General features: G+C 41.3%; 1 protein-coding gene across 8 annotated transcripts in view; it reads right to left on the bottom strand.

The window, feature by feature from the left end:
- The window catches only part of ARMH3 (armadillo like helical domain containing 3), a 174,577-nt gene that overhangs the window by 113,560 nt on the left and 33,908 nt on the right, over positions 1–27,109 (bottom strand). For 6 of the 8 annotated variants that reach the window (XM_019939855.3, XM_073794044.1, XM_033841739.2 and 3 more), the window contains 11 exons: positions 23,682–23,738; positions 21,724–21,767; positions 20,589–20,649; positions 18,690–18,736; positions 18,095–18,170; positions 16,317–16,410; positions 10,440–10,541; positions 5,926–5,984; positions 4,260–4,325; positions 2,693–2,762; positions 1,602–1,662 (listed from right to left, as the gene is read on the bottom strand). In XM_019939855.3, the coding sequence (XP_019795414.2) occupies positions 1,602–1,662; positions 2,693–2,762; positions 4,260–4,325; positions 5,926–5,984; positions 10,440–10,541; positions 16,317–16,410; positions 18,095–18,170; positions 18,690–18,736; positions 20,589–20,649; positions 21,724–21,767; positions 23,682–23,738 (737 nt within the window). The remainder of the gene's footprint in view (positions 1–1,601; positions 1,663–2,692; positions 2,763–4,259; positions 4,326–5,925; positions 5,985–10,439; positions 10,542–16,316; positions 16,411–18,094; positions 18,171–18,689; positions 18,737–20,588; positions 20,650–21,723; positions 21,768–23,681; positions 23,739–27,109) is intronic. The other 2 variants (XM_019939856.3, XM_033841738.2) reach the window with 2 other exon arrangements.

Below are 27,109 nucleotides of genomic sequence, written 5' to 3'. Positions count from 1 at the left end.
AGCAACCCTATGGAGAGGCCCACATGGCAAGGAACTAAGATTTACCAACAACCATGTAAGTGAGCTTGGAAGCAATTCTCCAGCCCCAGTACAGCCCAGTAGAGCCCCAGTAAAGCTAACACACTAACTGCAGCCTCTGCCAAACCCTATGCCCAAACTACCCAGCTAAGCTGCTAGGATTTCTGAGCCACAAAAACTATGAGGTAGTAAATGTTTGTTTTAAACCCCTATGTTTTGAAGTAGTTTGTTACATAGCAATAGATAATACACCTGAGAAGGGGTGGGAACAGCTTAGGATTTACTGTAAGAAACTTTGGGTTCAAGTCCAGGCAATGGTGCTTACTAACAGAACAACCCAACCTCCAGAGCCTCAGTTTCCTTGCCTGGAAAATGAGAAAACTAAGACTATAATAATATACTACAACATAAAGAGCATATCCTAGAACTAGAACATTAGATAAACAAGCTAAAAATATAATCTGTAGCAAAACAAATCTGATCCCTGAGGTACTGATGTTCAGCGATCCTATCTAAAACAAGCAGAAAACTCATCTGGTAAGTGTTATAAAAAAAAAAAAGCAGCTTTTCATGGTCTTTGAGTTGAAATAAAGGATCAGACTAACTTTTTTTTTTTTTCAGACTAACTTTTAAACACCCAAAAGATATGGAAAAATGCAAACCACAACCTACTTACCTAAAAGTAAAATTTGTATCATTATTTCATATCTAGGAAACCAAAAATATGTAGCCTACAAACAGTCTAAAAAGCTGGAGATCTACTCTAGTCAGAGTAAAATCTTTCATATCTCCCTAGATCCCAGGCCTAGCATTGGAATGAGGTACACTAAGCTTGCTGTGCACCAAACTTCCTCTTACTCAAAAAAGTGGAGGTACTAATTCTGTTGTCAGATTGAATTCAGATGCATTTTAAGGAATAAAGATAATACATATATTTGAGATCACAGTAACATGGCACAGCTGTTAGGCACTGATGATAAGAAGAATGCTGAAATACCAAAGAAGAGAGAAAGCCTAAAGGCTTAAACTTTATTAAAATATGAAGATTTTCAGTCATCTCTAGTTATACTGGTTGTAAAGAATTGTGACAGACAATCAGATCTCCTCAGGAGGCAGGAATCTCCCAGCCTGGCCACTATATACATAATCTGCCTAGCTAGCAGAGTTCTGACTATGTGGCTAGTACAATGTAGGCTAAGAATGAACCAAAAGATCTATCCCTCTGGCCTTTCCATATCTTTTAAATACTGCTGACTCCTTTGATGCCAAAGCCCAGGGATGACTAAGTGGTCTGCTAGTATTCCATATCCTTGGATACAGGAGTCAGCTATGATCACTGCTTCAACGCATCAGCCCTGTTCTTCATGCAGTGTGCCTAAAAGTGATAATGAAGATACATAGTTTGTACTTTTCCCCCCTTCTGGAAAAATGTATAAAACAGGCCATAAAACACTCCCTGACACTTCTCCGCACATAAATGTGCTTTTCCTGAAGTGTACATAAAAATTTTGTGACTATTAAACTTCCCATCACTCCATTCTATAAAACAGATTTGCACACATTAAATGAACCACGGTACTTACACATAGAGATCCATAGGAAACTCCTTCATCATGTGTGTTACAATAAACTCTACCATCAGGTCTGAATGGGAAAAAGAGAAAAATTAGATCAATCAGAATGAAATTCATTGCTTGCCTTTGGGCTGGGAAAAAAACCTTCTCAGTGCACTTTATTTTATATAAGGCACTTTTTGCAACACTTTCACCACCTGCCACTTGTAAGGTAAAAAGAAAATTAGTTCTCTCCTACTTCCAGAAGGATACTTTGACCTGCCAATAAACTCAGATACAAGGGAGATTTCATTGTACAGATATTTCATACCATGACACTAATGCAAAATGCCAGAAGGAAATCATATTCTGAGAACCAAGTGATGAGGCAAGCAGAGAAAAAAACTATGGATCACATCCGTGTAACCAGACTCAAACTCTAAAGCTATGTCAGTCTATCTCGTCTTCCTATCACACTCAGTTTGACAGGTATTGACTGAAATGGTCTGAGGAGCTTTGGGTCAATAGAGGCTTAATATTATATAGCCTTAATTATTGTTTCTAAAATCAAGTAGATTTAGGAGGTAGGGCTGAATACCCAGGTGAAATGGAATTAAGAGTTCAGATCATTTACCTGAGGAAAATGTGGAATTCTGGGCAGATTAAATTACCTACAATACAGCCCCTTAGCTGTCAGCTCTGTCAGCCTCCTCTCAGCTTAATTTACTCAGAGGAAGTTTTATACGTCTGAACCTTGAACTTTAAGCCTCCTGGCCAGCTGACACACAATTTGGACCAAGAAAGGGAGGGAAGAATTTGAAATCTTGATCAAGTGTAAGACAGTTTACAAATTTAAATCATGTATCAAGGTTAGACTTAGACATTTGTCTCCCTACAAAGATCTTTTTCTTTGAACAAGAGCACCCTTTAATTGAGCATTATACTCCTTGGGATTGCTTTACCAAACTCAACAAGAAACATGGTTTCTTAGGCCAGGGAAGAAACATAACCAGTAACTTCTTCTCTGAGGAGGAAGCGCACATCAACCAGGATCTATCCCTCATCTTAATCATGAAAACCTATTGCTGGCCCAGAAACATGCCAATTTTGATGATACTCACCCAGTACTGCACATACCAAAGGACGGCAGGGAAGGTTCTTGTCTGCTGCCTTCTTCCTGTGTCTCATAGGCTTCACATAAAAAAGAAATGAAACTAGTAGACATCTGAACTAACATCCAATGGCTTACCATCATGTTTTTCATGCAAATAAAATCACTACTGGAGGCTTCCCTGGTGGTGCAGTGGTTAAGAATCTGCCTGCCAATGCAGGGGACACGGGTTCAAGCCCTGGTCCGGGAAGATCCCACATGCCGCGGAGCTACTAAGCCCGTGCACCACAACTACTGAGCCTGCGCTCTAGAGCCCGTGAGCCACAACTACTGAGCCTGTGTGCCACAACTACTGAAGCCCGCGTGCCTAGAGCCCGTGCTCCGCAACAAGAGAGGGCACCACAGTGAGAAGCCCGCACACCGCAACAAAGAGTAGCCCCCGCTCACCGCAACTAGAGAAAGCCCGTGCGCAGCAACGAAGACCCAGCACAGCCAATAAATAAATAAAAAGAAATTTATTTTTCAAAAAAGAAAATGTGACTGTGTAAAGGCAGCAACAGTAGCAGTTTAAAAAAAATAGTTTTTTTTTAAGAAAGTTTTAATATAAACCTCAATGTGATATTTCTGAACATACCTCCAAGTTTTAGGAAATTCCCTGATCCTTCATACTCTTATTTCCCCCACCTCTCAGATGAATAAATCAAAGCAGGATCTAGCATCAACCAATCAAAGATCGTACTACATTTTGAAAGCAAAAGGCTTAGGCCCATCTCCTTGTTGAAATCTACATTACTGATACATTCTATCTCGTATATACTTGTATAAAAGTATATCTCTAGTCAAGATATACTTTTGAGGGGTTTTTTTGTTTGTTTTTAAATTTATTTATTTTACTTATTTACTTTTGGCTGCGTTGGGTCTTTGCTGCTGTGTGCGGGCTTCCTCTACTTGCTGCAAGCAGGGGCTACCCTTCGTTGAGGTGCGCGTGCTTCTCATTGGGGTGGCTTCTCTTGTTGTGGAGCATGGGCTCTAGGCACGCAGGCTTCATTAGTTGTGGCACACGAGCTCAGCAGTTGTGACGCACAGGCTTAGTTGCTCCGTGGCATGTGGGATCTTCCCGGACCAGGGATCAAACCCATGTCTCGTGCATTGGCAGGCGGATTCTTAACCACTGTGCCACCAGGGAAGTCCCTTTTTGTTTTTTGTTTGTTTGTTTGTTTGTTTTTGGCCACGTTGGGTGGCATGTGGGATCTTAGTTCCCTGACCAGGGATCAAACCCATGCCCCCTGCAGAGGAACTGCAGAGTCTTAACCACTGGACTGCCAGGGAAGTCCCCTGATACATTCTAATATTACTGCCATGGGTATATGATTATGGATCTTTCCACCCTCTCTTGAGCAGGTAACACCTCCATGACACACACAAAAAATCCCAACAACCAGTATGGGTCTTCTGAACAGCAGTTAAGCAAGAGCCCTTTAGCATAAATTTCCACCCACACTTGTTCTAGTAGGATCAATTTTGTGTTGGCAGAAAAATTCCTCTAAGAAAAAACAAGAAGCAAAAGTCACACTTACCATTCTATGTAAGTTTACTCGAAAATTCATGTTGTCATCATGCAAAAATGCATTGGCATACTGATCCTAATAAAAATAAAAACAGATTAAAAGTAAGGAATGAGTGCTATACTTAAGACACTCAGTTTATAATCTGTCTATAATCTATCATCTTAAAGCCCAAGGATTTGTAGGACTTAAAGAACTCCTTTCAAGGACCAGTTAGAGAGTAATGGGATGAGCCTAGAGCCTTTATGTCAAGCCCCACTTAAGCCATGAGATTTCACTTGGGTGTAATTTCCCAGTGTGTCTCTAACTGGCCAAAAGTCTCTAAGCAAATTACGAACAATAAAAATTAAGGCACAGGCACTTGAGGCAAATGCTGAGAGGCATGTGTTCTCCTATTCTCTCTTCCTTCCCATCTGCCCAAGGAGCCTGCTCTGTTTGTGACAGCTTGAAGGTTTTCATAGGGATTGCAGGATACATGTGCAGGCCCCACATGAGGATCTACGATTAAGAAGAAAGGTCTGCACTCCGCCGGGAACGGGCTTGGCATAGCAAGAGAAAGCTGCTTACATGGCAGCTTTGGCAGTAGGTAAGACCCCGTCTCTCCCTGGCTTTGCTGAAGACTGATATAAAATCAAAAACCTCTCACCATGAATCAGTAATAAACATCCCTTGGCCCTTTCCCAACATCTCTTCTGAAGATCTGATGTGCCTACAGACTCCAATTCCTAGGAACTGTTACCATTTGTGAAAAACAACTCCTTTGAAGATTTTCTTAGAAAGATTTTTGAAAAGCAATTACACCAGTTCCACTGCTAATAAGCAGCTCTTCTATAACCAGCTACCCCTAACCTGGTGAAAAGAAGGTCATCTTTTCACCAAGAACATAAAAATGGAAAGACTGAGAGAGATCTCTGTTCCACATGGACCACGCCTTAATTGTTTTTCTTAGGAGAGAAAAGATCAGAGTAAGGAGTAAGTGAAGGAAGAGTCTGAAACTACAAATTTAGCTCTAAATTGACTCAATTTCTGCCATACCTGTGTTGCCACCAAGATCTAGGGTGAGTTCAGGCCTAATTAATCCAACCAAAAGTGTCTCCTTACAAAGCCCAAGCATCTCTTCTTTTTTCCCCTCGGGTTCTTGTTCTTCATCAAACTGCAATCAGCCCACTTTACTCAGTTTCCAATGCCCCTCTTCGGCTTTTGTCTCCACCTGTCCCCACAGAAACCTGAGCTCCTTTTTTCATTTTGCTAAATGCAAAAGACCCAACATGAACAGTTTCAAAAGGGCAGGACTGTTTTCTCTGAAGAGGTATAACTCTCTTCAGAGTTTCAAACTCTGAAGAACTAGAATCTTAAAAAAATAAAATAAAAAAAGAACTAGAATATTCCAGTTATAGCAGTTATCACATCACAATTCATTATTAGGTCATGCAGTAAATACTGAGCCTACTATGTGCCAGACGCTAAGAATACACTGGTGAAGAAGACAAAGTACCGCCTATTGCTTACATTCTAGTGGTGCTTACATTCTAGTGGAGGAGATAATACAAAGTGGGAAGATTTTCTCTCCTAAACTTCGGGATTCTAAAAGTCAGGGGACAGGAACTTGGAAGAAGCGCAGAAAGAGGCAGCACTTTGTTAAGAGATTAGCTAATACCAGAAGGCTGGTGAGACCTACCTCTGCAATACACGTAAGGATAATCAGACAGAGTTTGCCACTGTGAAGCCGGTGCTCATCTGAAAAGAAAAAATAAACCCTTCTCTCTAAATCATCCAGACCATGTTTCTATAGAGAATAAAGATGTGTATCATCAAAAAGAACATTCACACTTTCTCTCCCCACAAAATTCATGAATGAAAATCAAGGTTCTACTAGAGTAATCCTTGCTTTTCTTCTAGGCAAAAGAATTCCCCCATAAGATTTTTTTCCTAAGTATCCTGGTAGTCTGATGGATAGCTAACCATCTTCCTGAGAACCATCCAATTATTGTAATGGTCACTAATACCATGGCCCAAGTCAGGGCTATGCCCTTTGTTTCCATATCAGCCCTTTGCCTCTGAATAATCAAACCTATTCCCTTTCCCACCCCTCCTCATCCACTAGCTAAAAGCACCACCACCTTTACCCATCTACCACAAAATCTAGAAAAGTTTTATAACTGTTCATAGCAAACTGGCTATGAATCAGAAAGAAATTAACTGGAGACTAGGGTCAAGCTCATGCTTCTCCTTGCACTGTGAACACTACTTATGACCATAAGCTGATCATTTTTCTTCCTGCCAAAGCTATTCACTCTAAAATATTTATTTAGTACCTACTATGTGGCAGGCACTGTGCTAGGCAATAGAGACATAGCACTGAACTAAACAAAGGTCTGTGGTCTCCCAGAACTCACATTCTTGTTATTAAAAAAGAAGGCAGGGCTTCCCTGGTGGCACAGTGGTTGAGAGTCCGCCTGCCGATGCAGGGGACACGGGTTCGTGCCCCGGTCCGGGAGGATCCCACATGCCGCGGAGCGGCTGGGCTCGTGAGCCACGGCCCCTGAGCCTGAGCGTCCAGAGCCTGTGCTCCACAACGGGAGAGGCCACAACAGTGAGAGGCCCGCGTACAGCAAAAAAAAAAAAAAAAAGAAGGCAACCTCAGTAACAGGGCTCTAAGCCCAAACAAATGACCCAGAAAGAGCTACTCCATCACTGCCAATTACCAGAACCATCAAAACTTCTTTACTTTCCAGGATCTTTGTGGGTGAAGGGGTGAAATGGAGGTAAAAAGAGGGTCATTGGGACTCCCTGGTGGTCCAGTGGTTAAGAATCCACCTTCCAATGCAGAGGACTGGGGTTTGATCCCTGGTCAGGGAACTAAGATCCCACATGCCGCAGGGCAACTAAGCCCATGAGTGACAACTACTAAGCCCGCACTCCACAACTAGAGAGCCCATGCACCACAACTAGAGAGAAGCCCGCGTGCCGACACAAATATCTCACGTGCCACAACTAAGACCTGACAAAGCCAGATAAAGAAATAAATATTTTTTAAAAAGAAAAAAAGGTCATACCAGCATATCCAAACCAGAAAAATGGCTTATGATGTTTCAAATTAGCTTTGACGGGACCCAGACTAAAGTCCATTCTGGAGAGATCTATTAACGGATTACAGTGCTGTAGAAGTTAGCTAACAGTACACACCCTGACATTAACCTGTTACTTCCTCAAAGATGGAATCTATCAACTAAAACCTGACAATCAGAAGGCATAATGAGGGTGTGGTCAAAGAAATACATTTGCTTCTCCTCAGTGATAGGCAGTGCAAAAGAGTAATGATGATGCTCCTACCTGACATTCCCAGTAGCTTACAGCAGAGCCCCTAGGCCAGAAGAGAAATGCCTTTGCCTGCAAAATTAGATTCATAAGACTCTTCTACCTATTCCTGGCCAGAGTTTCTCTGGCACTATCCTCCCCCTCCCCTTAAGCTGATAAGCAACTCTTGTAGAAAAGCCTGCAGCTATCTCTCCACTTAAAAGAAATTGTTACTGAAAACAAAAATAAGGCAGATTTCATTATAAACATTTTTTTAATTCAGAAAAGCACAAAAAAAGAACAATAAAAACCAAGTTTAATCACAGCACCGGGAATTCCCTGGTGGCACAGTGGTTAAGAATCCACCTGCCAATGCAGGGGACATGGGTTCGAGCCCTGGTCCGGGAAGATCCCACATGCCACGGAGCAACTAAGCCCGTGCACCACAACTACTGAGCCTGCACTGTAGGGCCCGTGAGCCACAACTACTGAAGCCTGCACACCTAGAGCCCGTGCTCCGCAACAAGAGAAGCCACCACAATGAGAAGCCCGTGCACACCGCAATGAAAAGCAGCCCCTGCTTGCCACAACTAGAGAAAAGCCCATGTGTAGCAATGAAGACCCAACACAGTCAAAAATAAATAAATAAATTTATTAAAAAAAAAACAAAACTCTGCAACAGACTTCAATATCAGGGTTGAAACTGTTGGATAAATAAACTATTTATTAAAAATGAAAAAATAAAATAAATAAAATAAAATGCTAGTGTAGTTTAAAAGCTATTGGTTATGGGCTTCCCTGGTGGCACAGTGGTTAAGAATCTGCCTTCCACTGCAGGGGACACGGGTTCAAGCCCTGGTCGGGGAAGATCCCACATGCCTCGGAACAACTAAGCCCATGTGCCACAACTACTGAGCCTGAACTCTAGAGCCTGTGAGCCACAACTACTGAGCCCATATGCCACAACTACTGAAGCCTGTGTGCCTAGAGCCCATGCTCCACAACAAGACAAGCCACTGCAATGAGAAGCCCACGCACCGCAACATAGAGTAGCCCTGCTCGCTGCAACTAGAGAAAGCCGGCGCACAGCAACGAAGACCCAACACAGCCAAAAATAAAAAATAAATAAATAAATATATTTATTTATTTAAAAGAAAAAAAGACAACTATCGGTTATGGAAAACATTCTGGGGACAATTGGGAAAAAACTAAATATGGACTATTACATGATATTAGAGAATTACTGTTGGGAATTCCCTGGTGGGCCAGTGGTTAGGACTTGGTGTTTTCACTGCGGTGGCCCAGGTTCAATACTTGGTCGGGGAACTAAGATCCCGCAAGACGTGTGGCACGGCCAAAAAAAGAACTATTGTTGATTTTCTTAGCCTTAATGATGGATATCTAGGAAAATGTCTTTAATTTTGAGATACATGCCAAAGTACTTCTGGTGTGAAGGTAGAATGACGTCTGCAACTTACTTTAAAATTATTCAGCCAAAATAAGAATAACACAGAAATTTAGAGATAAACCAAATATGGCAAAATGTTAATGGGTATATGACTGATCACTGTGTGACCCTTTCAGCTTCTCTGTTTACTGGAGTTTTTTCATTTAAAAAATTGGAGGAAAAATGCTACCTCAGTGTCACCATGAAATAAAAGGCTCATTTCCAGAGAAACTTAAAATGGGGATATATTCCACTTATATGAGGTAGTCAAATCCAAAGAGACAGAAAGCAGAATGGTGGTTGCCAGGGCTTGGGAAAAGGGGAGAATGTGAAGAATAGGGAATAAGTTTTTAATGGGTACAGTTTTAGTTTCACAAGATGAAGAGTTCTAAAGATGGATGGTAGTAATGGTTGCATAACAATGGGATCGTACTTAGTGCCACTTAAAAATAGTTAAAATGGTAAATTTTACTACAATAAAAAATATAATAGAGATAAATAAATAAAAATTATAAACATATAAATCTGGTATAAAGAAAAAACTAGGTTTAAAAAAAAAACCCTGAGATGTATATACTGGACAGAATTTGCTGGGCTTCCTCCCAATCCCTTCCTCTAGCCCAACTATTCCACTACCCTACCACCGATTAAAAGATCATAGAGGGCTTCCCTGGTGGCGCAGTGGTTGAGAGTCCGCCTGCTGATGCAGGGGACACGGGTTTGTGCCCTGGTCCGGGAAGAGCCCACATGCTGCGGAGTGGCTGGGCCCGTGAGCCATGGCCACTGGGCCTGTGCGTCTGGAGCCTGTGCTCCGCAGCGGGAGAGGCCACAACAGTGAGAGGCCCGCGTACAGCAAAAAAAAAAAAAAATCATAGAAAAATCATCAACAGAGGAAGAACAGGACACTAGACAGAATAAACTCAAACTTTTCTAATACCTATTTCTCTCCCACTTCCATTCTGCATTTCAGGGATGAGTACTGACACTCCTGTTTTAAGTGTTAAAGAGCACAGTCCCTCTGAATCGCACCTCTTCCTACCGTACTCTGTACAACAGTCCTAATTCTCACTATGAGCTGATGTTTTCAGTTCTTGTCCTCAAAAGGGAATTCCCTGAAACATGCTAATCCCCTCACTTCCCACACACAAGAGTCTGCATCTACTTATCAAAATCTGCTAAGAAGACTTGCTAGTTTTTGTAGAGATCAATTTTTTTCCTGTTCTACTTTGGAGCACTCCCCCTCCAGCTCCAGGTTTCCCCAACACCATCTAATTGTCATCTGGCAATAAGAAATCACTGTTTGCCAGTAATCAGGACCATCACCTTGCACAGGAGGTCCCAATGGTAAATCTTGTCAAAGCTTCAAAGTATTAATGCTGCTCCTTGCTCTAGCTAAGCAGCTACCTGCCACCTCCTGCTTCCTAAGTCCCCAAAGTAGCATGCCTTACCTTTGGTGTCCTGCATGACAATCGAGCTATACTTTAAGAAGGTTATCAGTAGATTACTGGTCTGTACATCTGCATCCAGTGGGAGTTCCACAGAACTTATAACTGGAATAAAACAGATGAAATGCATTTAGCCTATAACATATTCCATCTAACACTTCTACCTATACAGACAGCCAACTTGCCAGCAGGCAAGGAAATCACGAAATAATCTTTTTACACAACAGAGGAAAGACCAAGTGCTTATCATAAAACCTTTATCTAGTCTTCCTAGGCCTCTACAGCCCTTCCTACCCCCAAGATTAAGCCCAATGCCCTTCTCTCCTACCTAAGAATGTCAGTCTCCAGAACAGTGCTTTTCTCCCAACATCCTAAGAAGAGTTTTTTGTTTTTGTTTTTTTTTTGTGGTACGCGGGCCTCTCACTGTTGTGGCCTCTCCCGTTGCGGAGCACAGGCTCCGGACGCGCAGGCTCAGCGGCCATGGCTCACGGGCCCAGCCGCTCCACGGCATGTGGGATCTTCCCAGACCGGGACACAAACCCGTGTCCCCTGCATCGACAGGCAGACTCTTAACCACTGCGCCACCAGGGAAGCCCTAAGAAGGGTATTTTGATTCCACTTTCTAGCCCCAAGTAATCCAAAAGGGTTCAAGGCCCTTCTTAAAAGCAATTTAATTTGTACCTAAGTGAAAGAGCTGTACTGAATATAAATGAGCCTTGCTTTGATGAGTCTACCGCTTAAAATAAATGACAATTCATTCCTAATATGGAGAAATATTGCTCAATTTTGAGAATAAGGTTTTAGGCTGGAAATACCCAAGATGGAAAGGAAAAAAAGTTAAGGCAGAACTACATTCAAATACTATTTTTTTTTTTTTTTTTTTTTTTTTGCAGTACGTGGGCCTCTCGCTGTTGTGGCCTCTCCCATTGCGGAGCACAGGCTCCGGACACGCAGGCTCAGCGGCCATGGCTCACAGGCCCAGCCGCTTCACAGCATGTGGGATATTCCCAGACGGAGGCACGAACCCATGTCCCCTGCATTGGCAGGCGGACTCTCAACCACTGCACCACCAGGGAAGCCCTCAAATACTATTTTTTAATCCCTTCCCCACCTGAAAGGGAACCTGAAAAGGAATACCAGACTAAAGGTAGGTGGACATTACTGATTGGGACAGAGTTTTATATAACTAGCTGCTTGATGTTTCCAAGAGAAACTACCCCTGCTCACATTCTCTGTGTCACAGTCCCAATGAACAGTAAGGGACCAGACTAGGGCTGACAAAGGACAGCCCTAATATAGATTTCCCAAGTTTCTAATACTTTACACGAGACTCAGACATCTTGTTAAGTACTTTTACACTGTCTAAGACATAATATATAAGCAAAAGGAAGCTCATGATAGCCCAGACAAACTAGAGAATCTATAGCTTTCTGTTGTATTTTCACCTACGAAGACTCAGCTGAGTTTGGGATATTATTCATAATACGTATTCATAACGATAATGAATCCCTCTGGAGTTATTACGATGTATGCAGAGAACATTTATTAACAATGGGAAACATTTGCATATTATGGATCCAAAATACATAGCAAGCACAGCAAAAAGCCTTACGAGAAGCAATTAACACGCCTAACCCTTGGCTGTTTTCCCACAGTTCAGCCCCCAAGAACTAATAAAAGACAAATATATTTTTATGTTGAAATACTAAAAGGTCTTAATTCATGTTATGGGTTAATGACCTGAGACTGTCATTTCAATCTACAGCCTATTCTGAAGCTCAGAGCCCATAATCATTCCTTTGTTCAATACAAAGAGGCATGTAACTGGTTAGTGGGACTTTTTTCCCCACTCAAACACAGTAATAACTAAAAAACTGCCTTATATATGTAGAAATATAGAAGTATATGTATTTTTAGTTTACCGGAAAGTCCTCTCATGCCAAGGCTGAGCGGTCAAATGTCAAGTCTGAACTGGAAACAAATGTTACAGCTAAACTGCTGGCTTTTAAAAAATAATGGCTCCAAAAAAAAAAAAAAAAATGGCTCCAGTGACATACCTTTAAATATAACTAGGCTATTGAACACCAGTTATATTAAAAACCAATGAAAAACCAAAACTTGAAAACAGGGTTATAATACTTAGACTCGAACAGAAGGAAATGAGTTAGGAGAGAAGAAAAAGAACAAAATAGAAGAGATAGAATAAAATCCCTCACAAATTAAAATCTCCTTCCTAAGGAAGAGTTTATTCCTTGATCTTTGGCTTCATAATTCTTCCCAGCAGCCTTTGTCAAGGGAGACAGTCACTTGAAAGTGGGCTGACTCCAATCTTCCCACTAGAAAAAATAAAAGCTCACTGGTTGTAAGTAAGCACAAATCCTGCCATTGCATAATCAAGTGTGTGGGTGGAAGCGTTCCCAATGAACAGTTTGAAAGGCATTTCTCTGAAGCATCCAAACCCCAACATTGCATGGAACTCAGATACACACACACACACATACACGCACGCACGCACACACGCACCTACATACACGCCTTTTGATATCCATGGTAACCAGGCAGGCTTCATCGTTAAAGAGAAAGATCAGTATTTCCATTGGAATATTTGGTGACCTGAATAAGCAGAGACAAGTAGGCAATCCTGCTACATGTTCCTTCTCATTAAGATACAGGTGTGCCCCGCTTTTCGAAAGCTCATTTTTACATAAGCCACTTTGCCTTTACGAAAAACCTACATTAGTATCTGTTTTCGCTAATGGAAAGAATCCAAAGAGAATTTCCACTTTTAAGAAAAAAGGCGGGACTTCCCTGGTGGCGCAGTAGTTAAGAATCTGCCTGCCAATGCAGGGGACATGGGTTCGAGCCCTGATCCGGAAAGATCCCACATGCCGCGGAGCAACTAAGCCCACGAGCCACACCTACTGAAGCCCACACGCCTAGAACCCGTGCTCCACAGCAAGAGAAGCCACTGCAATGAGAAGCCTGCACACCGCAACGAAGAGTAGCCCCCACTCACCGCAACTAGAGAAAGCACGTGGGCAGCAGCGAAGACCCAACGCAGCCAAAAATAAATTTATAAAAAAAAAAGAAAGAAACAAAGAAAAAAGGTGAAGTGGGGAGGGGCAGAATAGGGTTAGGGAATTAAGAGGTACATACTACTATAGAAACTAAATAAGTTACAAGGATATATCACAGGGATTACAGCCTACATTTTATAATAACTATAAATAGAGTATAATCTTTAAAAATTGTGAACCACTATTTGTATACCTGAAGCTTACATAATATTGTAAATCAACTATACTACAATTTTTTAATTAATTAATTAATTTTAAAAAAAAACAGACAAGAGAGGGAATACCCTGGCAGTCCAGCAGTGAGGACTCTGAGCTTTCACTGCAGAAGGCCCAGGTTCAATCTCTGGTCGGGGAACTGAGATCCCACAAGCCGCCTGGCCAAAAAAAAAAAAAAAAAAAGAAAAAACAGACAAGTGATAACAAGTATTGGTGAGGATGTGGAAAAAAACGAACCCTTGTGCACTGTTGATTGGTGTAACCACTGAGGACAACTGTATGAAGGTTCCTCGAAAAATTAAAAACAGAACCACCATATGATCCAGCAATCCCACTTCTAGGTATATATACAAAAGAAATGAAAACAGGATATCAAAGAGATATTTTCACTCCCGTGTTCATTACAGCATTATTCACAGTAGCCAAGATATGGAAACAGCTTAAGTGTTCATCTACAGATAAATGGATAAAGAAGATATCATATATATATATATATATATATATATATATATATATACACAAAGGAATATTATTCAGTCACAAGGAAGAAGGAAATTCTGCCATTTGCAGCAACATGGATGGACTGGAGAATATTATTCGTAGTGAAATAAGTCAGAAAGAGAAAGACAAATACTGTACTGAATCACTTACATGTGGAATCTAAAAAAAACTGTCAAACTTATAGAAGCAGAGAGTAGAATAGTGGTTGCCAGGGGCTAGGGGTGGGGGAAATATAAAAAGGTTGGTAAAAGGGTACAAAATTTCAGTTGTAAGATTAATAAAATCTGAAGATCTAATGTAAAATACAGGGACTATGTTGATAACACCATGTTGTATTTGAAATCTGCTAAGAGAGTAGAACGTAAATGTTCTCACCTCCTCCAAAAAATAAAAAGATAAATATGTGAGGTAATGAATGTGTTAATTAAATAGATGGGGGGAATTCTCTCACAATGTATATGCATATCAAATCACCTCAATAAAACTGAAAAAAAATTTAAAGAAAGTATACACGTTCCATTTTTTTTCCCTCACATTTAGACGATGAAAAGTAGAAAAAAAAAATCCTACCACCTACTAACAACTAGAAATGAATGTAACAAGAGACAAGAGTTGGGGGCGGGGGGGAGAAAGAAAGAAAAAAGGCAAAAAATGAAAGTCGTGTTCAGCGTTTGTTTTAGAGCAAGTTGTAACAGAGGCAGCGAGCATCCCAGGCAGTTGAGAGTGGCACCACCAAATTCCTTCCCCAGGAGCTACATGCAGCATCTAAGTATCAAGCCGCCACAGCTTTAAACTGTGAGCATCTGTGCTTTTTCTAGATTTCCTTTGTAAACCTGTTAGCAAGATGTGTCCTCAGGTAATTGCTTCTTTGCTTTACGCCTTTTCGGCTTACAGAAGGTTTCATGTGAGAGCTCTACTTTCAGACAGCAGGGGAAACCTGTATTTTGGAATTTGACTTTCAATTCTAAACAGATCCAATTTGCTGCCATAGACTTGAATATCAGTGGCACCTCCCAGTCATGCTTTTATACCAATAATGCTTGTACTATCTTGAAATGCTAATGCCACAGGTGTTATATGAAACTTTGAAGAAGAAAAAGCAGATCAAAGACAGTCATGTCATACAGACAGGAGGGAGGCACAAAGAAAGGATCAAAGTTAGATTTCCTGTACTTCTTTACCCAAAATGAGGTCAACATTTGAGGCAAAACATCAAATATTAATGAAGATTATTTTTAGGTTAAGTTATTCCATCAAACACACCCAGCTGACAATAGAACCAATTCAGGCTGACACAAAGTTTATCAGGCAAAATTCATTATTTCTTTTCTGTTACCCTTTTCTTAAGTGCCAGTGGTAAGTGGAGATTTTTTTGTTATTTTTTTAGGGAGGGAAGTCTTAAACACCCAGCAAACTCCCAATTATTATGCACTTGTCATTTTTTAACTGGGTGTACCTGGCAGACACATAATAGTGAGCAAATCCCAGGTTCACTTTCTCATCCATTTATTCAACAAATATTTACTAAGCAGTGACCATGCAGGCACTATGCTGGGCAATTAGTGGTAAACAAACCAGGCATGGTCCCAGCCCTGATCCATGTTGTGGTTTTTAGTCTCAACTCTCACTAACCTTAGGCAAACCTCTTATTTCTCTGGCCTCAATTCTCTCATTTGTCAAATGATAACAAGAGATAATATTACTATTTTACATTTATTTTAGCGAGATATTCATAAAACATCTCATCTGAGCCTCACAAGTACCCTGACAGTTTGGCAGGATGGACATCACTGACCTCTGAGCTCCCTTTTAAATCTAGCATTCCATGATTCTACAGCCATTCCCTGAGGAGGACAAGTTGGAGTTATATAGCTTCTTTACAGAAAAAAGCATTTGACTCTCTTTTCCAGACTTTTCTTTGGAGCTTCATGAATCCTGAAGGACAGTTCTTCAGATAATTTCTTAAGCAAAAGAATTAACAATTGTGCTTTTTGTTAAAAAAAACAAAAAAACCAAAAGAACTATGCTCACCCCTGAAGTTTCAAGATCATATTCGTCAAGAAAACAAAGGAGATGGTGGACTTACCATCAGCGGAGGGCGGCGTGGTCCCCAGTGGTGTGGCTGGGGTTGCTGGAGCAGGGCCGACGGGGGTTGTCACCAAGCCCATTTCTGGATGACTCTGAACGAGAGCACAGATAAGGGTAAGAAAGAGAAAATCCAGTTCTGGGTATCCTCTGCTTATCCTTTCTGGTATTTCTGGCCTCATAATTAGACAGAAAGCTCACTGAGGAGGGACTGCTTCTACATTTAGTTCCTATGAGTACCTGATTACTGTTGATGCTTGCTAAACTCTAATGAGAAGCTCTGCAGGCTAGTTTTCTTTAAGCAACTAAGTTCCCATTACATAAGTTTTTCTGCAGAACCATATGAATAAAAAACTGGGATAGGGGCTTCCCTGGTGGCACAGTGGTTGAGAGTCCGCCTGCTCATGCAGGGGATAAGGGTTGGTGCCCCGGTCTGGAGCCTGTGCTCTGCAACAGGAGAGGCCGCAACAGTGAGAGGCCCATGTAAAAAACAAAACAAAACAAAAAAACACAGAATTATTCCACACACACACAAAAGGGCACTTGCTGTCCTATTTGAACCTATCTGAGAAGGGACTATTCTTATCAGATCAACCTAAAACATATCTACAGACTGTTCTAATGACCACATAGTTGACTAATAAATGCAGGTGAACCAAGGAGATAACAGGTACTATAAAAAGAGCTATGCAGAGGGCAGCCTTCCCATTTCACAACAAACAAGAGCGTGTGGGGCTGGGAGGCAGAGACATGGGTGAGACATCCACTGGGGACCAAAACAGATAACTCCTCTTTCCCTTACCTTCCTTAGCCATCCCTGCCACATCAGCTCTTGAAAATTGGGCTGAGTGGTGGCTACTCCCTTCTCTTCCCCAACAACTTTACCAGATTTTACCCATCTCACTTCTTCCTTTAAAATCAGTTACAGAATTCAAAAAGCAGACAAGGAACACCCTGAGAATAGTGGGTAAAGTCTCATGTTATCAGTCATGAAAAATGATAAGTCCCTCTTAGCCAGACTCTCAAACCAGCACACTGCTTTTTGACCTTATTTTTTTTGTTACTGAAACTCAGTGGATCCCATACACATCTGCCCTTTGAGAAAAAAGCATAAGCAAACTTTCCTGTAAAAGAAACCTTCATACATATTTTAAACAGTCTGGCTTTAAAATAAAAACACTTTATCAATTTTTTAAGACAGCTTTCATGAGCATCACTCAAGTTTTCAACCTATTTAAGTTCCCTTCTGTACCAACTACCGAGGCTATCCCTTAGGCAAGTGATCCAGCACTCAGGATTCTATGACTTTCTGCTTTCAATATTTGTAAACTTTTTTTCTTTTTTTTGGTTAACAGCTAACCTTACGCTGCATAAGATATTTTGTACTCTTCTTCTTTGGACATGGGTAAGATAATAAGATAAGTGACGTGGCCTATTTTATCTCCGGTTGTAATTCCACAGAGGTTTAGAAAGCAGAAAGCCTGTTATAAAAATCCATATGGGCAGATAATACCAAGGGATTTCCGGTGAGCAAAATGAAGTAATCTCATCTCATTTGTTTAGCTGAATCAGTAAACTGGTCAAGACCATTAACTTTGCATGTTATCAGATCCATTTCAGCACCAGATGGAAACATACATATTTGAGGAGAGCATGAAGCAAAGGCAACTGAGGCAACTCTTTATAACTACCACTCACCAATGCAAAGTAGGGTTTACACGGCACAGCCATGTATGAAATTCAGGGAGAAAAAGAATTGAAGTTTTTAACATAACCAACCTGGGCTAACACTGTGATAAAGTTCCGATTTAAATGAACAGCTTCGTAAAGTGCCAGAAGGATGGCCTCGTTGGTTCTAAAGAAAAAGAGAACAAATTGGAGAGTCTCTTATAATGAAGAAGTTAAAAGAGTATAACCCTCAAGGTAAGATTTCACTCCAGCTCCTCACTATAAATCCCTTTGAGTTTCTAATGCTCCCTTTATTTCCTTTTGGGGCTTATGTAAAGGGTATACAGTCAGAGCTTTAACTTTAATTCCTTAGAACTAGTTCTTATCTACTTCATTCACTATTTCCCCCTCTCACTCTTCCACCCCAATCCAGTTAAGTCTTTAACTGGCTCAGACACCAAGCCCTCTTTCATTTCATTCCAGAGAGAGCTGGGAACCGTTTTTCAGCTTCTTGGGGCTCGTTACATGTGACTGAAGCAGAGTTTTCTAAGGTTCCATTATTGTTTAAAACTCAAGAAACAGTTGATAAATCACCAAAAAAGTTTGAATCTATAAAAGATTAGCAGAGGTAACGTTTCACACTTTCATATCCAGTGAGAGCCCACACTAATGTTCAAGTCACCGCACAAAGACGTCAGCCACTTACTGCACTGAGATTTTCTCATGGGCATCTGCTATGAACATGCTGCCCACCTGTGGAAGAAAAGGGGAATTGCAGAGTTATAGCAGGGAAACGTGAGAGGTGCTCTGTGCCTACAAGCCTTTAATCAGTCAAAAAACAAGCTGCTTGGAACCCTGGCCCACCAGTCACACACAACAAAACCAGTTCACTTTGAAGATCTTAAAATAATCATAAGTAATAAATGAAACAATGAGAGCTCCCCTAACTTGTCTTTACTTAAAGGGACTTTAAAAAGCAAAAAAACAATCCCACTACTTTTGTCCAGCTCTCCTTTTTAATGCATAAGTTTAGTAACCACTGACAACAAGTAAACGGCAACCTAAACATCCTCATCACTTTGCATCTGCCCTTGAATTTGCTTATTTGAAGTCAGGAACTAACTCACAAAGAACAAGGAAAGCAGGCTGTTCATCCAACACAGAGCCATCTTTGGGGGAATATCCGGGTTTCAGACCAGAACTGTCTAAATGAAACCTACCATCCATCTTTTACATCATAAAACCTTTTGTTTGTGACCTAGCTAGGGCAGTTGAATAAGTAAATGGAGTAGATTGCCTCCAATATGTGTGATATCAGAGGCACTGAGATAGATGCCCATCCATCTAAGAATACCTTTTCCACCTACTTATTGATGCCCAAAACCATGCAGCTGGAGCTTCATTTATTTGGTAGAAAACCTTTTCTTCTTGGCTAGAAGGCAAAGGTCCCTGGGAGCAATATAATTATAACTAATTCATCTAATCAAACACCAATACAGCACTCACACTGCTCTGACATCTGAGGGATTATCCATTTGTGCTTCAGAGTTAAAGAGTTTATCAAGTCCTTTCCTTGACAGTAGGCTCTGAGAACGAAGAAGGCATAGATATTGTGGGGGAAAAGTTGCCTTTTGGGGGACAAGATGGGGGGACTGCTGTTTCTTGCAATGAACTCAAAATCTGTCTTGCTCTAGGGCTGATTACTTGAATACTAATGCCCAAGAAGACAGACATTCTGAATCTAAGTTCCAAGACTCCTAGATTTATATCTTAAAAATCAGTCCCAGATTATCTGGCCTAAAATGCCTATCGTGCTAAGGTTGAGATACCTTGCTCAGGAGTCTTGCAAACTGAACCAATAACTTTCCTAAACTATGGACCTCTCAGCCCAGACCTTAAGCCTTTAGATGAGTGGCTCAGATCACTGCACCAATCCCTCGAATCCAGGACCAACTACAAGAGATGAAGGGGCCACTGCAGACAGCCAAGGATCACTCAGGGTTGGACTTGGATCTAAATCCTCCTATTCTGTGTTCCATAGCATCAGTCCTCAAACAGAGCCAACTCTTTAGGAAGCAAAAGTCTGGCTTAATATGAACGCTTTTTTTGTTTTTGTTGTCTTTAAAAAATTGAATTGATTAATTGGAAAAAAAAAAAATTCTAACCCTGGTGGTCCAGTGATTAAGACTCCATGCTCCCAATGCAGGGGGCCCGGGTTCAATCCCTGGTCAGGAAACTAGAGCCTGCATGCCACAACTAAGACCCAGGGCAGCCAAATAAACAAATATTAGAAAAAAAAATAAAAATAAACTTCTGGGGCTTCCCTGGTGGTGCAGTGGTTGAGAGTCCGCCTGCCGATGTAGGGGACACGGGTTCGTGCCCCGGTCCGGGAAGATCCCACATGCCACGGAGCAGCTGGGCCCGTGAGCCATGGCCGCTAAGCCTGTGCATCCGGAGCCTGTGCTCCACAACGGGAGAGGCCACAAGAGTGAGAGGCCCGCGTACCGCAAAAAATAAAATAAAATAAACTTCTGAGTCTAAATTTGTCTACCCCTGCAGATCTCATATATTTCTGAGCAGGAGAGAAAAAACAAGTAGGACTTACCATATTTGTTAAAGCAGAGAAAAAACCGCCTTGGTGTTCTTCTTCCTTGTCTTTATACTGCCTGAACAAAAATAACTAAATTCAACTTTAGTATTATTTATCACGTGTCTTTGTCCTTGGCATACCAAGTGGTAATCAGAGCAGCTCACTCGCAGAATTCACTGACTCCAAAAAACAAAAGCGTTATGACAACCCAGCCACTGCAGTTTCCCCTGCAAGCTAAGAGGCACCCATCTGCTCTTGAGGTAGCGTGTACCAAAATGCCCAGCTACTTCGGGAGAGTCTTAGAAAGCAAGCTGCAAAAGTGTGAAACTGCTCTAACATATGGCTGATCCAGTTATTTCCCAAACAGACTATTACTTGAAAAGTGTGACAGTAAAATTAAGGCTGTAACAGTGAAAATCTTGTTTGTTTTTGAAGGAAAAGGAGGGAAATCTGTGAGCTAAACTATTTGTGGAGATGGGACAGATTTGAAATCCCAATACCCAATCGTGTATAAGCAAAGTCTGGAAAGGAGTAAGAAAGATCCTGCCTGGTCCTTGCCAGGATTAGATACACTTCTGGTTTCCATTCACTGAATACCAAATCCTTCCCCATCCCCAGCAAGAGGGAAAGCAAGCATCAATGAAAAGAGCCCCCAGAACAGACAGGGACTCTAGGAAGCTGCAGTTGATTACTGATGAAAAAGAAGTATCTGTCAAACTAGAACTAATTCAGTGCTTTCTTTTCTTTTTTTTAAGCATACAAAAAGCAGTGTTTCACAACCTTTTTTACATAGAAAACGGTATTTATATGATACATTGGGCTAAATGGAAGAGCCTGCTTATGGCTGGAAAACTAGTTAAAATGCTCTGCAATAAAATACCAAAGGTTGCATAAGAATGTTTGAATGTAAGAGTTGCTTAAACAAAAGATGGACACTAACATGGTGGCTACTTCTCCCCAGTGTTAAAAACAACTGCTGCTAAAGCCATCAAGCCCAGCTAGAACAAATGCATCTGCCAGCAGCTGTACCTCTAAATACTCTTCTAGGATAGGTAAGAGACGTTCACCCAAGAACTCTTAACAAACCTGTTTCCTACTCAACCAATTCAAACGAAAATTAGACCCTTCCCTTCTGGAAAGGTGGACTTACCTGTTATACTCAGATAAAGCTTGAGCAATCACAAGCCCCATTCCCTAGAGAGAAAAAAAAAGATAGCACAGGTGAAATAAGGGGCTGTTGGTGATACTATGACTAGACCACAGAAAACACTAATTACAGTGCCATGGTCCAAGCCCAAGAAGTTCTACCTGAAAGTAGGCAACAAGGACAGGAATTCTGAGAGACATTGTCAAAGGATCAAAAGGAACTTCTTTGGAAAGATTTTTCTGATCTAATTATCTTACTTAAGGGTTCCAGATACAATTAAAATAGAGTAACAAGGGATGAAACAGACCAGCTCAGACCACTGACAATTTCACTGGGGTAATTTTCACCTCAAAAGAAAAGAGTGAGTTAGAATCTTCAAACAAAAAGCTCTCGAATGTCTCTAAGACAACCCATAATAAAAGTGACGAGTCCCACATTAAATGAAGGTGCAGGGACTTCCCTGGTGGCGCAGTGGTTAAGAATCCGCCTGCCAATGCGGGCGACATGGGTTCGAGCCCTGGTCCAAGAAGATCCCACATGTCGCAGAGCAACTAAGCCCATGCGCCACAGCTACTGAGCCTGTGCTCTAGAGCCCATGAGCCCCAACTACTGAAGCCCACACACCTAGAGCCCATGCTCCGCAACAAGACAAGCCACCACAATGAGAAGCCTGCACACCGCAACGAAGAGTAGCCCCAGCTCGCCACAGTTAGAGAAAGGCTGGGTGCAGCAACGAAAACCCAACGCAGCCAAAAGTAAAATTAAATAATTAATTAAAAAAAAAAAATGAAGAACCTGTCATTGCTTCCCCAACATTGATAAAAAAAAAAAAAAGAATCCGTCTGCCAATGCAGGGGACACGGGTTCGAGCCCTGGTCCCGGAAGATCCCACATGCCGCGGAGCAACTAAGCCCGTGCGCCACAACTACTGAGCCTGTGTTCTGGAGCCCGCGAGCCACAACTACTGAGCCTGCATGCCACAACTACTGAAGCCTGCACGCCTAGAGCCCGTGCTCCACAACAAGAGAAACCACCGCAATGAGAAGCCCGCGCAACTACAACGAAGAGCAGCCCCTGCTCACGGCAACTAGAGAAGGCCCGTGCACAGCAACGAAGACCCAATGCAGCCTACAATAAATAAATAAATAAATTTATTTTTAAAAACAAAGACAAGCTACTCTCAGGCCACAGGAAAACAGGAATGTAATGGGAAGAAGCATCCAATAAATATCAATTTATTAACTTTCCCCCTGTGAAACTGCTAAGCGTATCACAAAGATCAATTAAGGCCACAAGGATGAATCATGTGTGCTTTTTTTTCAGAAGAGAAATTAGAAGAATGAAGAGGGCAAGATGGAAAGAGAATAAAGCCAGACACCTGGTCATCTTCTTCCTCCCTATATTCAGAGATCAGATGTTATTTCCCAAACCTCCATGGATATACGTAGCAGATATATATCGTCCTCCATGTTTCAGCTTCACCAAGGCAGGCTATAAATATAATCTGGATGGTTCTACAAGAAGAAATCTCACAACATTGAGTCATCTAAGCTTTTCTTTTTTTTAATTTCAGCTTTATTGAGGTATAAGTGACACATAAAATTGTAAGATATTTAAAGTGTACATCATGGTGATTTGATATACCATCTAAATCTTATTCTTGGAAATGTAACTTCTTGACTCTGTAGGATAATCAACCTCAGCACACTACAACATGAAATATAACTGACCATTTCATCATGACTAGCAAGCAAATATCCCCTCACACCTTCCTTCCATGATGAGAAAATAGAAAACAGTAAGACAGTAGCACTGATGCTCTAAAAAGAAATACCTATTCCCTCTTTATAGCCAGATGAAATTAACACACTAGCTCTCTACTCTCTGTTCTAAATATCTACTAAAAGTAAGGCCACCAAAGGCAAGTAATTAAAACAATACACAAGGATCCAGATACTCACATTGAGCGTGGCTTCATCATCCACAATAGACAGCTTCACAATATAAGGATTCACAGACTATTAAACAAGAGAAGAGACTCCAGGTGAGTGTGACCTAGTTAAGAACCCATTAGCTATTTAACAAAGTGTTCACAAAAATGCTTCCATAAGGTGCTCTCTCTAGAGTGATGCTCCTAATACCTATGCCCAACTATCTTGCCAGGTGACTTCCTCCATTTCCAGTAAATCTCTCAGTGTGCATGGGCATTCACCAAGCATGCACAGATACACACACACACACACACACACACACACTTCTATTCTACCCACATTTTCCTCTAGACTGAATCAGCTCAGGCCTATGTCTGCCACTTCTCCCATCTTTCCCTCTTATTTGTTTCTAAGAAGTAAGTGAACGCTCCACAACACTCACTTTGTCCTATCTTGCCAATAATTTACTGAGTCTATAGGGACAGCTGTCTTTTGGGGTGCATAAAAGCTCCCTTGATAAGGCACAAATTTATAAGTTGCTAACTTACACTCATCCCAAAGGCTCCCTAACCATTCCACAAACTATATCCAAGGACTGATTCACCCACCCGTAAAACAAAGCCACCTTGGGGGTGGAAAGTGGCAGCTGCTTAACAGCCAGAGAGGCCATTTATAGATCCAATACCCAAATAACACTGCAGGGGAACTGAAAAAAAAGATGTAATTACCCAAACTACAATCTGGTCAGGACACTGGGATTTAATGATTGTCCCATCACTTAAAATATTGGAAGATTTCTTGAGTTTTTCCAGATTCAATCTCAGCTGGGCAGCATATGGAAATACATATATATTTAAACTCATTAAGCAACTGGGCCATCTCCTACCAGTGGGATGAGAACCAATGACGTGCTCACCTTGAAAACAACCCCTGCGTAGTATGTGAGGAAAGACCTACTACAGATCAGGCACCAATTCTAACCCAGGGGAAGCTAGAAACAATAGTTCTCAGATTGGCAGTTCTTACAGCAACCAAGAAAACATTACTGAGAAGCTTGGAAACCCAACTGAAAGGTTAACCCCCCCCACCCCACAGACTTTATTAATCAAGTTTCTGAGGGCATCTTTCGAATGCTAACTGGGAATAGAGAAGGAGAAGCTTTGTTTTTTTAACAGCCCAAATGTTTACAAGGTTTTCTACAATACAATTCAAGGAGGTAAAACTCACTCCATTCGTTACTTGATCTGACAGAGGAAGGCTCTCAATACTTCTTCCTATAACTTAACAGTCAAATCCTGCTGACGCTACAGACTTCAGACAACGTCCAAAGCAAGTGGATCCTTGGAACTGAAAATCAGCAGTAGGCTGACCTTGAGATGCCATCAAATGAAAACAACAGTAGAAAGAACAGGCCACTGTCTCTTGGCACAATTTTTGAAAAGTCCTAGTTATCACCTTCCCAAAAGTAGACTGTCTTAAGTAATAATAAGGACCATCTGATTACCAAGAACAGCCTATGCATTAGCAACAGTTGAGGAAAAGGCAAGGTGGCTAAAATCAAGGATTTGAGTTCTAGATCCTCGACTTATTGTGACAAGTTAGGCACGTTAATAAACCTAAGCTCCATTTTCTCATCTGTAAAATGGGGAAAAATGTTTTCTTCCTTGGGGTTGCTATGAGACTTAAATCAAGTAAAATCCTTAGCACAGTATCTGGCATATGATAAGGGCTCGATTATTGGTAGCTATATTTTTTTTCCTTTGACATTTTTATCACAGTCAAAGGAAGATCTGTAGGGAAAAAAGAGAGAAAGAAAAAGAGAAGGAACAACTTACAACCAGACATAATAAACAATTTTGTAATTTCTGGGAAACATCATGTTCAGGGCAGCAGTTGGGGGCTGAGTCACTTCATCTCAGAAGACCTGGCCAACCCAGAAGGCCAAGATCTTAATGCTGTGAAAATTTCTATTCTGTCAGACACTGATTTTCCTTAACACTATATACCTGTTGTGGTCATGTTTTAAAACTCAAGGCAATCTACTTTTCATCAGCAAGACAGGATTACACACTCAGTCAGCCTTCACAGAATCACTCTAATAGGGTCCAGCCTTTACTTGATCTAAACCATACTTAACAAATTTCATTGCTCTTCCCTAGACCTTTTTTTTTTTTTGGCCTCCTCTATCTCTTGAGATGAAATTACTAAAATGGAATGCATTATTTGAAGTGAGCAAGAACTACTTCCATTCCTTAAGTCCAACACCTAATCTCTCTTCTCTGTGTTTAGCTGGACACCAAGCCTCTCTGGTGCTCTCTGCACCTTTCTGGAAAGGTTACAACTTACCCCACTGGTCATGGGATCAATTGTGGTGGTAACTAGAATGTTGTTCCCCCTAGCACACCCTCTTGTATTTTGCATAAAACTTCACCAGCTTTTGGTTTTGCTATGTTCATCTGGAATTCCTCATGCTCCTATCAAAAACCTTCCTGCTCCATGGTCACCAGGTTTCCTTAATGGTTTCTGGTGATTGACTTATATCAAAAGCTGCAAAGCCCAGATAAATTATGCCTACCAGCTTGCCCTCACCTACTGTATTAATTCTTCTGGGGTTTCTGACAGACTAGAGATGCATACCCCACTCAAGAAATATGATTTTCTCCAGTTCCTTGGCCATGTCCAATTTTTCAGGCTGACATTTCAGAAAGTCTTACTGGGCTGAACTAGGGCTCAGTTCACATTTAGAGAAGCCAAGCCATTGCCTCAGAGTGGCCTACATCCAGCAGAATGTTCCAAAAATATTCATTACTGATGATGGCTCTTTCCTTTCACACATAACTCGCTTTAACTACCTTCAGCATTTTTCCTCAGCTATTTTTCCTGCTGTTGTAATAAGGCCCCAGAGGCTATTACACATGACAGAGATCAAAATGGCTACCATGCCTGCCCTTCCAGAGCACCAGCAAAACAGGTGTTGGTGATAAATTACTTATTTATTAGTAGCTCTGTACACCATTTGTCAGTTCCTCCAAGACAATGAAAGCGATCAACTCCTGGGATTTATAACACGTTAACATTGCTCCACATATTCCAGTCCCTCTTTAAGTATTCCTTTCTCACAGCCAGCCTTTCTTTCATATCCCTATTTATAAGAATAAGCTCCATATTTTATGTTACCCATCACTTTTGACCTGGCTAGTAAACATATCAAAAATCACTAAGTGAAGATCCAGAAGCTCAAAAATGAAAACATTCCCTCCAGCTGGCCCATTTCTCATAGTATTGCTACTTATTAAATGAAGAAAGTCAAGTTGCCTCAATGCAGCTCCTGACTTCTGGGTTCAGTAAAGTACTCCTAGTGTCCAGGACCCAGTGCCAAGTGCTCCCTATTCCTACAAAGCAATCCCCAGTGAGGTCCCTGGTCTTCCCTAAGTGGCCCCCTTCTTTTTCTGTGTATT

Source organism: Tursiops truncatus, chromosome 16, assembly GCF_011762595.2.
Source record: "Tursiops truncatus isolate mTurTru1 chromosome 16, mTurTru1.mat.Y, whole genome shotgun sequence".
Classification (NCBI taxonomy): Eukaryota; Metazoa; Chordata; class Mammalia; order Artiodactyla; family Delphinidae; genus Tursiops; species Tursiops truncatus.
This window is presented reverse-complemented; position numbering and strand designations above follow the sequence as displayed.